Source organism: Vicugna pacos, chromosome X (genome assembly GCF_048564905.1).
Source record: "Vicugna pacos chromosome X, VicPac4, whole genome shotgun sequence".
In the NCBI taxonomy this organism is placed as follows: domain Eukaryota; kingdom Metazoa; phylum Chordata; class Mammalia; order Artiodactyla; family Camelidae; genus Vicugna; species Vicugna pacos.
The window spans coordinates 78,677,905-78,694,314 of record NC_133023.1 but is presented as its reverse complement, the minus strand read 5'-3'; the positions used below and the strand labels follow the sequence as shown (position 1 = coordinate 78,694,314).

General features: G+C 39.5%; 1 protein-coding gene across 12 annotated transcripts in view; it reads left to right on the top strand.

Annotated features, from left to right (window-relative positions):
• PAK3 (p21 (RAC1) activated kinase 3) overlaps positions 1-16,410 on the top strand; it is a 240,585-nt gene that overhangs the window by 159,137 nt on the left and 65,038 nt on the right. For all 12 annotated transcript variants that reach the window (XM_072956778.1, XM_072956771.1, XM_072956780.1 and 9 more), the window contains one exon: positions 11,811-11,911. In XM_072956778.1, coding sequence (XP_072812879.1) covers positions 11,811-11,911 — 101 coding nt within the window. The remainder of the gene's footprint in view (positions 1-11,810; positions 11,912-16,410) is intronic.

Genomic DNA, 16,410 nt, shown 5'->3' with positions numbered 1-16,410 from the left:
AGCAACGGGGGAAATAAATTGAGAGAGGAAGTAATATATGAGAGGGAGATTAGGAGATGAAGAAGATACAGGGGATGTATGAGAAGAGAGGAAGACAGAAGAGAGATATATTACACATTAAAACGAAGTGTTGCAAGGAAAGGAAAATTGACACTAGCTAAGGGATGTGAAGTTGCTTTCATCCTTAAAACAAATGAGGCCTTTTTCCCCCTCTCAAACTTATTTGTGCCCTGTATAATTATCCACATCATCAGAAGTGTCTGGTTTAGGACATTGCCTCATATTTGCTTTTTGTTTTCAAACATTTTCCATTGAAACTGTTGGACGCGTGAACTGGGTATAAATGAGAGTGGAACCAGTGTGTGTTGCCTGGAAGAAGATGGGTAAGAGTCAACTTCCTAATGATTTGCCAGAATGATCACTGTGGCTGAAGGTTTTTGAAGATGATACTACTGAAGGTGATGGCTGTTTGTGGGTGTGTGAGTGGGGGTCACTAGAAGGGCTCACAAGGGACCATCATTTCTTTATTGTCCCATCATCCTCATAGAACACTCAACCCATGAATTGCATTTATAGCTGCCCTTGCAGAAATCAGGGACCACTTTGAGTTTTGTATCTGTACATTAAAGGCTACTGATTTATGAAGAGCACATATTATTTTCCATAGCCACTGAAGACCGACAGGAGGAAATGAGCTTACCATTCCACCAGAGGGAACGTGACTAGCCATAAATTCCAAATGTGCTGATTAAATATTACAAATTACCAAGGGTGAAATTTTCTAGGTTCTTTATTGAGGGAGTCTCATGGCTTTAGCAGATTCTACCTGAAAACAGGAGAATGAACCTTCCACCATGGGCCTTCCCAACTATATACTTCTGGACTTTGCTAATAAAATGGAAGATATAAGAGCAGTGAATGTTCGATAGCCCAGTTTAATCCTCTTTCTTGGTAGTTATATTTGCAAGGGCATCACTCATAGGATAGAAGTGCTGGGTTTAAGAAGCAACAGATTACTTAGTTCTCCAGCAAGCAGTTAACACTGTTAATAAGTCTATTCCTAAGGAGATGATGTATTTCGGATGGCAGTTGGGGGATTACAGTGTTCAATGTACTTTCATATCAATTACATCCTTCAAACTCCCTATGATGGAGGCAAAGATTATCCATTTTCTAGAGGAAGGCAGAGGGTTAGAGAGGTTAACTGACTTCCACAAACTTGCCCCACTACTAATTACAAAGTGAGGCTGGCCTAGAATTTCTATCCCCGGCTCCTAGTCCAGTGGTGGTTGAATCATATACTGCTTGCAGTAAAATGAGGGTCACCTAACTTGCTTTGCGGATAGATTTTGGCCAATGGAAAATGCAAACATGGAGTTTTTAATGAAAGTAAGTGAAACCTAGGTGAATCTAACCCATTTTCTCAGTCAGCAATTACAACAGTAGTCATAGCTTTATTTTTATAAGTCGCTCCTCCTGAAGGCCTAACTGGCTAGCAGAAAGTAACAGCCTTTGTTAAAAAAAAAATTGTTAATTATTTTCCCCGATTCATGTGTTGTTTTTTCAGCCTTTAAATATTCTTCTCTTACAAAAATAATATCTAATGCTTTTACAATTAAAATATTAAATAACTATATTAAATAGAACACAAGAGTCACCTCTCCTCCTTCCCTTTAGATTCACCCATAATCCAGTATTTAACAATTTGGGCCCTTTTTCTCATTATTATTGAACCACTGAAAACACCTACCCCCTAGCTAAAGAGTGACTAAATCACTAAGGATCGTCTGTTGGGAAGAGTAAAGGTTGTCACCCATAGGAGATGGATGGCCCTTTAAAAATACTTATATATCTTTTCAACATGGCATTCCCAGAGCGAAGCCCAGGGATACTGAAGTGAAAAGCAAGCGTTTTAGTATGATGGGTTTCTAACCTAGCACCCCACTGCCCCTGCCAGAAGTGACCCCTATCTCTGCACAAGTTCTTTTGGCTTCAGGAACACGTAACACTGAGTACAGATTTGCACCTGGGCCGGGGGAACGGGACAAAGAGGGGAGAGGGAGGAGGGCTTCTTGTGTCAAGCTAGGGGTTGTGGGACAAGGGACCCTCCCAACAGGGCTCCAAACCCAGCAACTCCAACATGAGCCTCCTGGCAAAATACTTTTTAGACCTTCTTTATCTCAAAGGACTTCATGGAAGATCACAGGATAGAGACTTACGTGCAACCAGCCAGTGCATTAATCTGAGTGGCATGCTGGCTTTGAGCACAGATCTGGTTTATTAACTAGCTCAGTTTAAGAATGAGCTGTAACAGAATTGGATGTTCATATAGGCTTACCTGGAACATGTTCTATAGTTCACTTCTATACTTTACTCAGAAAAGATTTGTGCCTGCTTTTTATGTGCCTCGCTCTGCGCTGAGTATTGTGGAGGGATACTCCATATAAGGCAAGGTTCCATGTCCTCAGGTAAAAATGTTCAGTCTAGGGGCAGAAATCAGACACATGTACAGTTTATACAGGAAATGCCCAGTAGGTGATCTGGAGGCAACAGATGCAGTGGCAGATAGGTTCCCCCCATTCCACCCCCACCATTCATTTTCTTCCTCAGCCTGTGTGGAATAGCAACCATCTAGAAGCCTGACCCCGCCATGCCATGTGTACCTGGCAGCACAAAGCTACCTGGTTTGTCTTGCAGAAAACACCTTTTCTATCATATCACCCTCCCTGCTCAAAAGCGACCTCTAATTCCATCTTTCTTACTTCCTGATTTCCAAGACTATACCCTATCTATTTATCCCTCTGTCTTCTCCCTGACTCGTCAATATGCTATATATGTTCCTACTTCCAAGCTTTGCCTCTCCTTTCCTTCCTCCTTGAGCTGCCTTTCCTTCCCTGCCTCTCTATTCTTTAAGACCCATTTCTCAAGTCCTCCCTCCTCCAGTAAGCCCTCGCCATCCACCGCGAATTTCTCTGATCTTCTTTTCTTTTAACATGCTACAGCATTTATACTCTATTCTTCCCCATTTAGCACCAAATTTTCTTTGGTCTGGTAGTATCAGTTGCTATTTCTTGTTTGCGCGGCTTATTTCTCCAGTTAGATCGCAAGTTTAGACTGTTACTTTGATTCCTAATGAGTCACTCAGCACAATCTGTCACTACACTGATCCACAATTCCACGTGTGCTGGTTAACTGATCCACTGACTGATTCAAAGGAAAGGAAGCTGGAACAGTAGCAAGAGAGAGTTGTTCCTCAGAGCCAGGGTTGTGAAATGCTTGCTGCTTAGAACTAGCTAGCCTGTGTGGGTTTTTTTCTTTGGAAAAAAATTATTTCTGCATTTAAAAATATGTTTTATATAATATTTTGGTTTTAGCTTTCTGTATTAATGTGGCTTTCAATGTCGTTTTTTATTATGCCATATACTGTAACTTTGTGTGCTTTCCATTGCTTTTTTTAAAAAATGATTATTGTTCTATGCTTTTAGGCTAAATTTATGTAGGAAAGCATTTCTCTATGTCTGTCCTCTGTTATTCCTTTTCTTTTCCTGCATGCTCTGTTTTCAAGGAGCTAGACAGTGTTCTAAAAAATAATTCTGGACGTGACCATATGACATCCAATGAGAAGGCCCAACCAATCTTCCAGGAATTTTAGGGAAGATGACAAGTGGAACTCGTACAACAAGGAAGACTCAGGTGACAGTTTTCTAAAATGCTTTCAGAAGGCAAGCATAGCACCACCCTGGGATTTCATCCAGGGGAGAATTGATTGCTTTGCTGTACCTTAAACCCTGCACAATTGTGTTGCCAATATATGGTCGTGGCCCCAAAGTGGCACCTGACAAGAGGTGTGCCCGAGTGAGTACAGAGTCATCCTCAGTGTTAGGGAAACAAAACAGCAACAACACCATCACCACCAACTGCAAATATAGCAACTACTCGCAAACATATCCTAGCCTTCTTGGGGAAACTGGGTCAATGTCTCCTCATCCATGAACACATAATGGCAAATAGGCATGCCCTGTCTCCATGTATTAGGTCTCATTTCACATAATGCAGGTCATTCATTCATCCATTCATTTGTTCATTTGCTTATTCATTCAATATTTATTGAATCAGGTACTGTGCTAGATAGATGTTGGGGTACAGAGGTGAATAAGTCCCAGTTCCTGCCTTTTAGGAACTGATTGATGGCCTAGTAAGGGACACAGACAAGTTAGTCAATGAGCAGAGTTTAGCATGCTAAGTACAATCGAGAAGGGGGCACTGAAGGCATCTATTCAAGATTGAGGGGAGGGGCAGTTAGGGAAGGCTTCCTGGAGGATGTGACCACTGAACTGAGGTGAGTCTTAAAGAAGGAATAGAGCCAGCTATGTAAGAGCTGGGTGGCATCCCATATAGAAGGAGCAGCATTATGAGGGCAGCAGGCATGACACACTACTGGTTGAGGTTCTCTGACTGTAACTACAAGTAGTTCAGCAGAGCTAGTGCATCGAGCGTGAGTGGGAGAGAAGTGGGAGACAGATCTGCGGCAGTAATTGGGGATAGGTGTCTGGAGGGCTTATATATGCCATGCTAAGGGCTTTGAATATGATTCTGGAGGCAAGGAGGAAATGTTGAAGCTGGGGAATAATATCAGATTTGCGTTTCAAAATACCACTCTAGCCAAAGGAGAAAAATGGCTGTGGGCGGGGTAGGGGAGGATGAAAGAGGGCGAGTCAGGCTGTTGGAGTCATGCAAGTGAGAAAGGACCTAGCCTAAGGACTAGTATTAGTAAGACTAGGAGAGAAAATGCAGAGGGAATATTTAGGAGGAAGAATTAGTAGAACTAGGCAACAAATCGGATAGTGACAGGAGAAGCTAGAGGAAGGTGAGGTAGGGAACACAAGAGGACTGTAGTTTCTTATTTTAGATAGGGAAAGGCAGTAGAGAATTAGTTTTCTTTTGAAAATATTTAGAGTGAGGAGCTTGTGAGGCACCCAAATAGAGGTATTCAGTGGGCAATTAACTCCATGGGGTCAGGGTACAGCAGAGAGGTCAGGGCCGGAGATCACGAAGGTAGATAGTAATTGAAACCATACAAGTAGATGAGGTGACCTAAAAGAGAGTTGTGTTGATGAGAAGAGATGAGGACCTAGGACAGCTCCCAGGGAAGACTAGAGAGTCTACAGAAAACCTAGAAATGGAGGAACAGACTCCAGGAAAGAAGGTGGGGAGGAGTTAGTTTCATGAGGTCAGGACTTTCATGACTCAGCAATGTCAGCTTTGACATTTGAGAGGTCAAGGGTTCTGAGGACTGAAAAAAGGCCATATTAAAGGAGATCAATTGGTGACCTCAGAGACTCATTGCAGTGGTTTGAAGAGTAAGGGTTAAGGAAGCCTAGATTGCCTTCTCAAGAAGTTTAAGCTACAGAAGGAAAGGTTGAGAGACTCTAGCAGCTAAAGAAGGATGAGAGGTAGCAGAGAGTTTGAATTTTCAAGGAAAAAAGAGAACTCAGCATGTTTTTTTAAGCCAAATAGGAAGTGTCCATAGAGAGGGAGAGATTGGAGATACAAGAAGAAATAGGAGGTAATTGATGGAGTGAGAATCCTTTGGAGAATTTAGAGGGACAGGGATCTAGAGCATCAGTGAAGGGATAAACTTTAGGCAGGAGGACAGACACTGTTTCCAATAAGATGTGATGTGAAGGGGGAAGATGTTACTGATGGAGATAAATTCATAAGAGTGGGAGAGAAAGTGGAATCAAAGGAGTTCCAAACTGATGGCCTTCATTTTTCTCAGTGAAGTAGAAGGGATTTCTGACTAAAAGTAAGGGAGAAGAGGAGCAGAAGGTTGAGCAAAGTGGTGAAATTCTAGAATATTCAGTAAGAGAGGTGGGAAATGAAGTCGGCAAGGAGCAAGAAGATTATTACCCAGCACTACTGATGACCCATTGATGTCCATGACCTGTATAGTCAGCACCCATCTGCATGGCTCTGTGAATTTTCCCCCCAAAACTTTCAGCAGCCTCAGTATGGAAGTGGAGTTTTCATGGATGGTTGGATTCTGTCAGGATAAGGATTATGTAGGAGAATTGCAAGAGGAGGCCAAAAGAGCATAGTTTCCAGGGCAGTGGCTTAAGAGCAGTTTAAATGATGAACCATGCAGTCTAGGCCAGGCGGAAGATGAGAAATTGGCTAAAAATGGAGGGATCCAGGGATTGGAGGTGTTGTCAAAATCAAAGAACAAGTAAAATAGGAATTAAGGACTTGAAAGAGTGAGAGAACTAGTGGGATGGGGGGCTGGGCTCAGAGAATGAGATAACAGGGCTATTTCAGAGACTATTTCAGAGAAAAGGTCGTTCTGGATAATGAAAAGTCCTAGGGTAGCTGTGGTTCTCCACTCTGTCTGCACATCATCTATGGCGCTTAAAAAAATCATTTCCCATGTCTCACCCTCAGAGATCCTGATATAGTAGGTTCTGGGTAGGCCCAGGATGTTGGGATTTTTATGAAACTGTACATGTTCTTCTGATGAGCAGCCCTGGTTGAGAACCACTGGTTTAATGGTGGCCATCGGAGTGGATTGAAGAAGTGGAAGGTAGATGAAGTCCATTAGAGTTGAGAGAGGTCAAGGAGGTACAAGGAAAGGGTGTGAAAGAGGTGTCCATTTGTATATCACATTTCACAGAGAGATGGCAGCATTGAGTGTAGGAAGGAATACTGGGAGCCAAAGTCCTCAGTGGATTAGGGAACTTGACCAGGAGAACAAAGTGGCAGTAACCTCAAAAGACAGGGGTGTGTAGGCAAGTGCAGAAGTACTGATCTTAGACAAACAATCTGAAATAAAAATGAGGAAACTCTGCCCTTCTCTACTCCCCCAGGCCTAAAGACTTGGAATGAGGAAGAATGGTCAGCATCCATCAGGACGAATCTGAGGAAGTGATACCTTCATTGAATAGTAGGGTTTAAAATTTTCTCCATGCCAGCTGCTGAATGAAAATACGCAAGGATCTTTAAAAATTAAAGTTGCTGGAGTCTACCCCAGACTAAATATGAATCTCTGGGAGTAGGGCTCTGATGTCTCTCTCTCTCTCCTCTTTTTAAGTTTCCCACATGAGAGTGGTGCACAGTGAAGTTTGAGAACCTAGGGCAAGAAGTAAAGAGCACAATTAATGAAGAGGTTGAAGGTGTAAGGGGATATTAATGAAGCAAGCCCTTGTCACTAGAAGAAATGCAGAACATTGGAGTGGGGCATATAGGAGATGACAGATGACTGGAGATGGAGATGGAGTGGAATGGAGAAAGATGTCAGGATGAGAGACTCTGGAGAGATAAGCTGGATCCTGGAGTTACAGCCAGAACCTATGTCCAAACAGAGGGTCCCAGGGCCAAACACCGTTGGTAGTTTGTGGTCTAGTCAGCAATTTGTGGCCTTTGTTCTCGATTCCAATAGAATATGGTTGATGTGCTTAGAAAGTGATACTCATTTGTGCTTCTTCTCTCTGCAAATATCAACTCAGCTCTGAGAGCTGATCAGGCTGAGTCTTACGAGCCCAATATTCAGGTTAAGCTGAATCTTAATATAAACAACCAATGCTCACAGAATTTTCAGGGGGAGCTACAAACATTTTAGTATTCCTTAAAGGAAAAAGAAAGAAAAAAAGTTCTCAGTGAGGCTCCATTCAGTCACTAAACATTTACTGAAGACTAGGGCTCAAATCTGTTGAGTTTTTTTTTTTAATGCTACTGAGTAATAAATAGTATAGCTCTTAAAAACTTAGGTTCTGTAGATACAGTTGGGACCTAGATTCAAATCCTGGCTCTGACACCTGCCAGCTGTCTAATCATGGATATGTGGTTTAACTTCATGGAGTCTCACTTTGCTCATCTATAAAACAATAAAAATATAATAATACAGTAATAGTAAGGCCTGCCTTTTAAGATTGCGGTAGAGATTAAATGAGATAACCTTAGAAGCATTTTGCACATGGTGAATATTCCATAAATGATAGTGATTATGTGTGCAGACATAAACCAGGTGCGAGGAATGTGGGCATGAGTAAGATACAGTCTCTGCTGTCAAGTATCTCAAATTTTAGCTAGAGAGATAGGTGTGTAAAGAAGAAATAACAATTCAGTGTTAATAAGGGCCAGGCTCGGAGTATACACTGGGTAGTTTTATGGAAGCGTGAAGAGAAGGACATTTAGCTTTGTCTGCAGAAAGAAGAGAGAAAAGACTTGCCAAAGGAGAGGAAGCCCAAGAGTGAGTCTTCAAGAATAAGGGCTAATGGGAGTGATCCACACAAAGCAGAGGTGGGGCAGGCAGTAAGAAGTAAGACTTTCCAGGCCTCAGTCTAGCATGTGGAAAAGCTTGGCAGTATGAGGAAAGCTGGCAGTGGAAGGAGCATGAAATGGATCTGGAACTGTGGGGGCCATGGCAAGAATAGACAATGGAGAGGCAAGCTGGGAGCAGCTCATGCAGGCCCTTGGCTGGCATGCTGAGGAGCATGAACTGTTAGCATATGGATAATGGGGAGTCATTTAAGGATCTTAAAAGCAGGAATATAGTTAGACATGTATATTTTAAAAAAAAATTACTCTGGCCACAGAGTAATGAATTGCAGGGGGCCAAATTGGAGGCGGTAAGACCAGGTGGAAAATGCTGGTGCCTTGGACTAAGATAATGCTTTGTGGAGATGAAAGGAAGAAGATGGATTCAAGATGAGTTTGGGAGATAGTCTAGTGAGAACTTGGTGACTGATTAAGACAGAATCAAAATAGGAGGTTAGGGTATAGCTCCGTGGTAGAGTGCGTGTCTAGCATGCATGAAGTCGTGGGTTCAATCCCCAGTACTGCCATTTAAAAAATAAGTAAAGCTGATTACCTTCCCCCACTGCCAAAAAATAATAATTTTTTTAAAAGACAGAATTAAAGTAGGAGTCAAGCTCCCAAATTGATGATTTGGGCAGTTGGGCCAGTGCTGAAATATCCAGTATAGTCAAAGAAAGCATGTGCCTAAGGCCCAGTAAATCAGGGCACTCAAAATGTGGGAACATTTTGACTTGAAATATATAGTAGTTTTTTTTAAGACTTAAATTAATCATCATAGGATCATGAACTTTTGGGGCTTCCTTACCTTTCTTATGCTTTAATATTGTTTTTATTTGAGAGAGGGTCATAATCTTTTCATTGCTTACAGCCTCCCAAAGAGGTGTCCAAGACCTTAAGTCTTCTCTGATCTGAGTGGTGAGTGGGATCATTTCAGGGAGAGCATGGACACTGGAAGAGAAGCAAGTTTGGGCTTCGCGCCTCTGTTTTGATTAGTCATGAGTGAAGGGAATGACATAATTAGGCTGGTAAGGGACTGGCAATCAGGTGGCCTTCTAGGGAGAAACTGTTAAGCTGATTCACATAACTTAGCCCAAATAGAGTGTTTACATCTAAGTCAACATGCTTCAATTGTGCAGCTATTACTAATGGAGAAGTAAGGGGAGCCTGTTTTCTGGCAAGAGAGTTCCTGAATGCAAGTTGATATAATTAGGGATACAGACTAAGCTAGGTGTTCTCAACCTGGCGTCCAGGGGAATTTGGAACCCTTGAAATTATATGCAAAATTGTGTATGCGTGTATAGTGCACTTTTATAGACAGAAGTACCAGAGCTTTCTTCAGATTTTTTCAGAGTGGTCTTTGACCCCAAAAACGTTACCAACCGCCAGGAGTAGATTTACTATGAAATGAATAAAGCTGCTTCTTCAGAGTTTCTCACTTTGCCTGGGATTCTTCCAAGACTCTAGGAGGCACCCTAGCAATGTTGTATTGTTTTCACTTAAAGGGAGCTCTCCTCTCAAATTACATAATGTGTTGGGTCTCACAAAATCTGTATCTACCCCTGCCAGCCACAGATTAGGAAATTACCCAATATAAGTTAGAATCTGGTAGTGGATGCCATCCAAGAGAAATGAATGCCAAAGCCTGCGCTAGGAAATACAGAAGAAGAGATGCCAATCAAATAAAGAATGGTCACTGAGGGAGGGGGAGAATCAGTTCACACTGTCAAGGAAGGAGAGAGGTGGTGAGCCATGTCCAACCTGGTGCGGAGATCAGGAAAGAGGAAAAATAAGAAAACGATTACAGGAGTAGGTGGGACACATTCAGTGGAGGGGCAAGAACAGAAAGCTGACTGTTCTGTTTGCCTTTCTGAACAAGTAAAAATGGTAGCTGAACAAATATAAATGGTAGCTACAGTCCACAAACATGCAGAGGAAGTAGAAGTACCAACAGAAAACTCGAATCTTCACTGTTAAGTTAAAATAAAAGTCAATAAAGTAGGCTCACTGTAAATATAGAATCCATGCTGAATTTTAAGTTAGATGGCCCATATATACTTTTCAAAATGAGTCCTAAATGTGTTCCATGGCCAGGTAGACGCTTTGAGTGACCCTTGTTCCCCTGCAACCCCCATCCCAACCTTTCTTTCATAATCCTGTACCTTAATCCTCTTACAAGTTGAATTTCTGTATTTCTGTCCCGTATCTCTGTCCTCTGGCTGGAGATATGCCGCAGTGAGAGTAGAAAGAGAAAAGAAGTCATAAGAATGACATTTGAACACAAAACGTTTTGAATTTAAAATTTATCCTGGTTAACCCACAAAACCAGTAATCCATTATGGTTAATCGAATATTGTCTGAAATTCAGGCCAAGGAAACATCTGTTTAAACCAGAATGTTCTAAATTGGCCACCCTGGCAATTCTAACATTGATTGGTTTCAACTTGGGTAAAACTGGTTCATGCCGAATTACCCAGTATTAGGAGAGTGGGTGTTATTTTTTTGACTGTGAAATGTCACCTTATCAGAGATACATGCTCAAATTTGCTGATATGTCTTTTATGGAAGCTACCAAATGCCATTTTACAATGTTTCCACAATAACTTCCTCCTGGGATCTCTTGAGATAGTCTAATTTCATTACCGTTCCCAACTTAATTTCTTCAGTGATTATATCTTTAAAGGCTTTTGACTTATTAACTATGGACATATTTATTCATAATTGTGTCACTATGAAAAATCTGTTACTTGAGAGTGGTTTTGAGTGGCTAATATGATAGAGTATAATAGGGATATGGAAAAAATAGCTACAAACTAGAATGACTAAACCAAGGAATTGATTCGAGGTCTCTAAGAATTAAATAAAAATTAATTCAGTAAAAAGCAGTAATTTGGGTTTTTTTTTTTGCTAGCAAAGTGCTGGGAAAGATATGATTTAAAACATTTTAATGATAAAGAAAGATTTGCAACATTATTGATTTGCAATAGTATTCTCATTGAAAGAAAACCAAGAGTCTATTAAAGAAGTTCTAGCTACTTGATATTTAGCTATAAGTTTAACATGGAAACAATTCATAACACTTTTACAGATAGCTTAAGCACTTTTCTTTCCTATCCCTTTTAACAGTAAGGCTTAGCTTGACTTGATATCAAATGAATTTCTTCATTAGTAAGTGGTATTTGATCCAACAAAGCCAGTTAAACTCAATATACCTAGATACGTGTTAGTTACATCATTAGACTAGTGAAGAACATAAATTAGTTTGACTACAAGTTTTGATTGAATTGGATTTTGAAATTTGTAAATTATTTGGACATAACCATTTTGTCGAACTCTTAGCTGCTTTTTTAAATAAAATTATAAATTCTGGAGTTAAATATTGTTAAAATCATGTTGGAATCATTTGTCTTTCAACTTTGTAATTGTTTTGATGAACCTAATTGTACAACTTATGGATGCCAAAACTATATCCAAATAAATACATGTTAACATTTTGCCTTTAGCCAATAAGAAGAAAGAGAAAGAACGCCCAGAGATCTCTCTTCCTTCAGACTTTGAACATACGATTCATGTGGGGTTTGATGCAGTCACCGGGGAATTCACTGTAAGTAAGCTCCTTATTTTGTTTTGTAAGCCATGAACAAATTCCTTTGTGAAAATAGGTTTCAAGGAAGACTTGCCACATCCCAAAATATCAGACTTGATGTTTTGCGGGATTTCAAGGAAGATGAACTTTGCCTAGACCATCACAGATGGAACTAGAGAGTGGCAAGAGTACTAGCAAAATTATTTTGTCCATCTTAACAAAAATGTCTGCTCGTGATTAGTCTTCAACTTGATTGAAAATGCTAATTGACTGTGGCACAGGAGATGTAGTCCTGACAGACAGACTCAGCTTGAGCCTGTTCTTTATCACATGGAGTGAATCAGAGAACCATTGCCTCAATTTGGCCAGTGAAGACAGTCCATCTGAATAATTCAGGCTTTACATTGGAACCTGGATTACTCAGATAAACTAACCAAAAAATCTGTAAAATTAACCTTTTCTTCACTTTGATTTCAAGAATATAGCTTATTTTTAAGCTTATTAACAGGTATATTTTGTCAGCATTCAAACAACAAGCCCCATGTTTCAGGAGAAATATTGATGGATATATCATGTATGCTTTAGTGGTTATGTGCTAACTTTTTATATATATATATATGTATATATATATATATACATATATATATACACACACACATACACACACACATAAATATATATATATATATATATATATATACACACACACACACATATATATACACAATCCACAATAAATACCAATAAGAATTCTCTAGAAGGACCATAGCTATAGGTCCAATCTTTCTTTGGATATCTGTTGTGCTCAAATAGTATACAATCTCAGATCTATGACATTTTATATATTTTTTTAAAGATCTGACATCTTTCTTTTAGATGGATGAAGGAAAAGATGTGGCTAGAAACATGTCCTCAGGAAGATCTACTACCATTTCATACTAGTAAGGAACTCAAACAAAATGTGCATTCTGAGATAATGAGTAATTTTGAATGCATTCTGGAAAAGAAATCTTCAATAGAACCATCACCATTGATTCTTGGTTCTTAAGCTAGAGATAAATTTAGATATTCAATAATTAAATTTCCTATTTCATAACATGATGGTTAGTGAGCAGATTGTGTCATAAGATTAAATGAAAAAAAAAGAAGGAACAAATTAATTTGATTTGGGGAATCAAACCATGTTTCTGAATTGACAGACAAATTATTTTTTTCAATTCAGGGAATAAACAGTATGCGAATGAAATGGAAACTGAATAAACATCTTAGCCTTGTAAAGTGGTATGAGCAGATTATTTGTATGTTCTCAGTAGCAAGCAGAAGAGAACATTAAGAAGTACTGACACTGATTAAGCTGAGATACTGGTTTAACCAATTTCATCATTGGAGTCAGAGACATTATTCAAATGGCCTTGAATTTGAGCCCAGCCTTTGTTCTTTGCTGTGTTTGAGAATATTCTCTTAGCTACACTTAGAAAATACAACCTCACTGTCACCACTACCACCATCATCACCACCACCAAAAACAAAAATATCTATTTTTTATAACCTGAAAAAGTTTAGATTTTACAAAATCGTAAACAAAGAGATTATGATTTTTTCTGACATTTGAAACAGTAAAAACACTTTAATCATTTTAAGTTTTATCTAAAAAACTCTTCCCTTTTTTATTTTGAGAACTCTCTTTCCAGTTTTGACCTTTTTGCTTTCTATGTGCTTTTCTTCTGTTTAATCTTCTTTTATGTTTTATTGTTGTCATTCCAAGTTTTCTCTTTTCTTTTTTCTTCCATTTTGTTTTCTGATGTGAAAGTTTTCCCCTCCACTATTCTCATGTGACATTCTGGTTCCTTTCCAATTTTCTATCTTTTCCACTCTTTCCTACTTGCTTGACATCTTTTGATGTAATTTCTCTACCTTCACCTTTTTCTTTGTTCTTTATGGGTTCTGAATGGAAATGAAGGAAAGTGAATCACCATCATCTTGCTGATTATAGACCAGCCATTTTCACTATACTGTAAATTAGAACCCAAAGAATCAACAAGAGAGGGATGGGGTGGGCTATGTGATGGGCAGTCTCTACAACTGTGCAAAACAGTTGGATGCAAACCAAACAAAAAACTTTCCCCTCCTCCCAAAATCCTAATCTGAAATAAAGTGTTTGGATGCAGTTGTTAGAAATCCACTGAATATATAGATAAGACACAGGCTAAATTTGGAAATCAGGTGTACTTTATTATCATGTGGATAATCTTTTCTATTTGTCCCCACATTATTTTTAAAGATACCAAATTCTGCCTTTTTATTTTTTACTATCTTACTATCATAACCTATGATTTATATTTACTCACTTTAAAAATACCAAATGATAGTAAGCTTTAAAAAGTCATTTTATTGGTAGGATTTAGAATTGGGTCTTAAATGCCACAGTACCAGTAATTGAGAGTGCGTGTGTGTGCGTGCGCGCATGTGCCTGCGGGGAGGGGTGTGGACATACTACTAAATGTGATCATTGAGGTTGCTGAGGTTGAATTTTGAGCAATTTGTTGAACTGTCTAGTCAGGTGTCTTACAAGGACCTGTTGTTTTGAATATTTGGACACTGAGTTGGTGTATTGCTTGGTGATTACCCTTTGGCTCATTGGCCCATAAAACCTTGTACACTTGTTCATCCGCTGAGCTTAAAATTAGGATGGGAGGTGAGATTTTTTGGCGGTATTAAACTATTACAAATCTTTACCCTTTATATTGCCATTTTTGTCCCAAATACTTCAGAACTCCCCCTTCCAGACCTCTAGACCTGTGACGGTCGCTTCAAGTCAATCAGAGGGAAAAATGGTATGAGTGATATCAATTATCATTTCTTATGATAAGATAAATGCTTGGCCTGTTGTATCATGCTGCCATTCTCCTGGGCTACACTGGACACCCGCCCCAGCTTGATGTACATCTAGTTGTTATTATATACATGGTCAGGCATTGATATGTGTGCCTGCTTCTGATGCTCACACTTCTAGGTCTCCATTAGCTATCTAACTTTTGGGATTTGTACCTCAATTTGGAGTAATGAGTGGCTGTCTGATTATGTACCTTTGTGGCATACATTCAAATTTTAGTGTCAGGTTTCATTGATTCACTGGTTTATCTCAACTTAAAAAAAGCAAAAAGAAATTGTGTCAGCAGTGTAGTCACATGGTAAGTATAGTTGTCTGGAGACTCTTTTGCCACCAACAGCATTTTTTCCTGCTGTCTAGTGATTGCAAGACTATTATCACAAAAGTTTAGAAGTGCCATGAGAATGTATAAATAACTGCAAATATTCTAATGATTATGGTAATGATCATGCCAGTGATGTCTGCTCTAGTGGTTATGTGCAATGCATACCTGGTTTTGTAACACTTAATAACTCCTTTGGCCATTACAGTATTAACCAAATGCCATTAATTGCACTTAGAATCAGAACTGGGATCATGCATGGGCTCCTGAGTTCAAATTTTTGGCTTAAGGCTTTAGCATCAAATTGCGTGATGAATGCATGTAAAAGTGTCCTTTCACTATGCTTGGAGTAACCAGGTCAGGAATCAAAGACCTATATCCCAGATCAAACTAGTTGGGTCAAAGCATGTTTCTGTAGCGTCGGAGATAATTTTTATTTTTTTATTTAGACAAAGCTGTTACCTTATAGCTGATCTTATTTTTTGGGAAGTGGGAGTTTGGAACTGCAGCATTAAAATGGACATTATTCATAATATGGTTTGAAATGAAATGGTTTTCCTTTCCCTGGTCTAAATGCCTAAGAAATTCAAACATAGAGTCTGGCTGTGTGGGAAATCCTTAATCTAGTTTTCTCTAAGGCAGCCATGACTTAAGCTCCAAAGTACAGAATCATCTTAATGAGGACAAAAGGTTAAAATTCAGCATTACCATATAACTATTCTTTGAATTTTAGCCATACAGACACTTCCAATGGGGAGTTGAAAATGGTTCACCAGAATTGGGAACTGAAATTTGTAAGTTCGTCACATGGCCATTGGCTACCTGTGATCACCTAGTTGTAAAAACAACTTACAAGTGATTGCCGAAGCTTTTCACGATGCCATCCTTCTTCCCTCCAAAATCATGTTTCTGCCTTCTAGTAACTTCTGCAGTCATTGAATGGTAATTCTTATTACTGCATATTTATGGAGGAAGCATCTGACCAAAAGTGGAACTAAGCATCCAAACTTTGGAACATTGTCGTTTTCTCTGTTTTCTTAAATCTGTTGTCCTGTAGCCTGTCCTGCCCCCGATTTAGTTAATACCTCCCTATTTTCATAACCGCCCCACTTTAAAAGGGATTACCCCCTCCCCATTCAGACCCATTGGTTTCATCTCCTCCCACCTTCTAAGTTGTCCCACATTCTGTTTTAACTTTCTTTTCTTTCTTTATTTACGTCCATTACAGCCAGATCTCTATGGCTCACAGATGTGCCCAGGGAAGCTCCCAGAGGTGCGTCACAGGCCCAAAAGAAGCTTGCATCA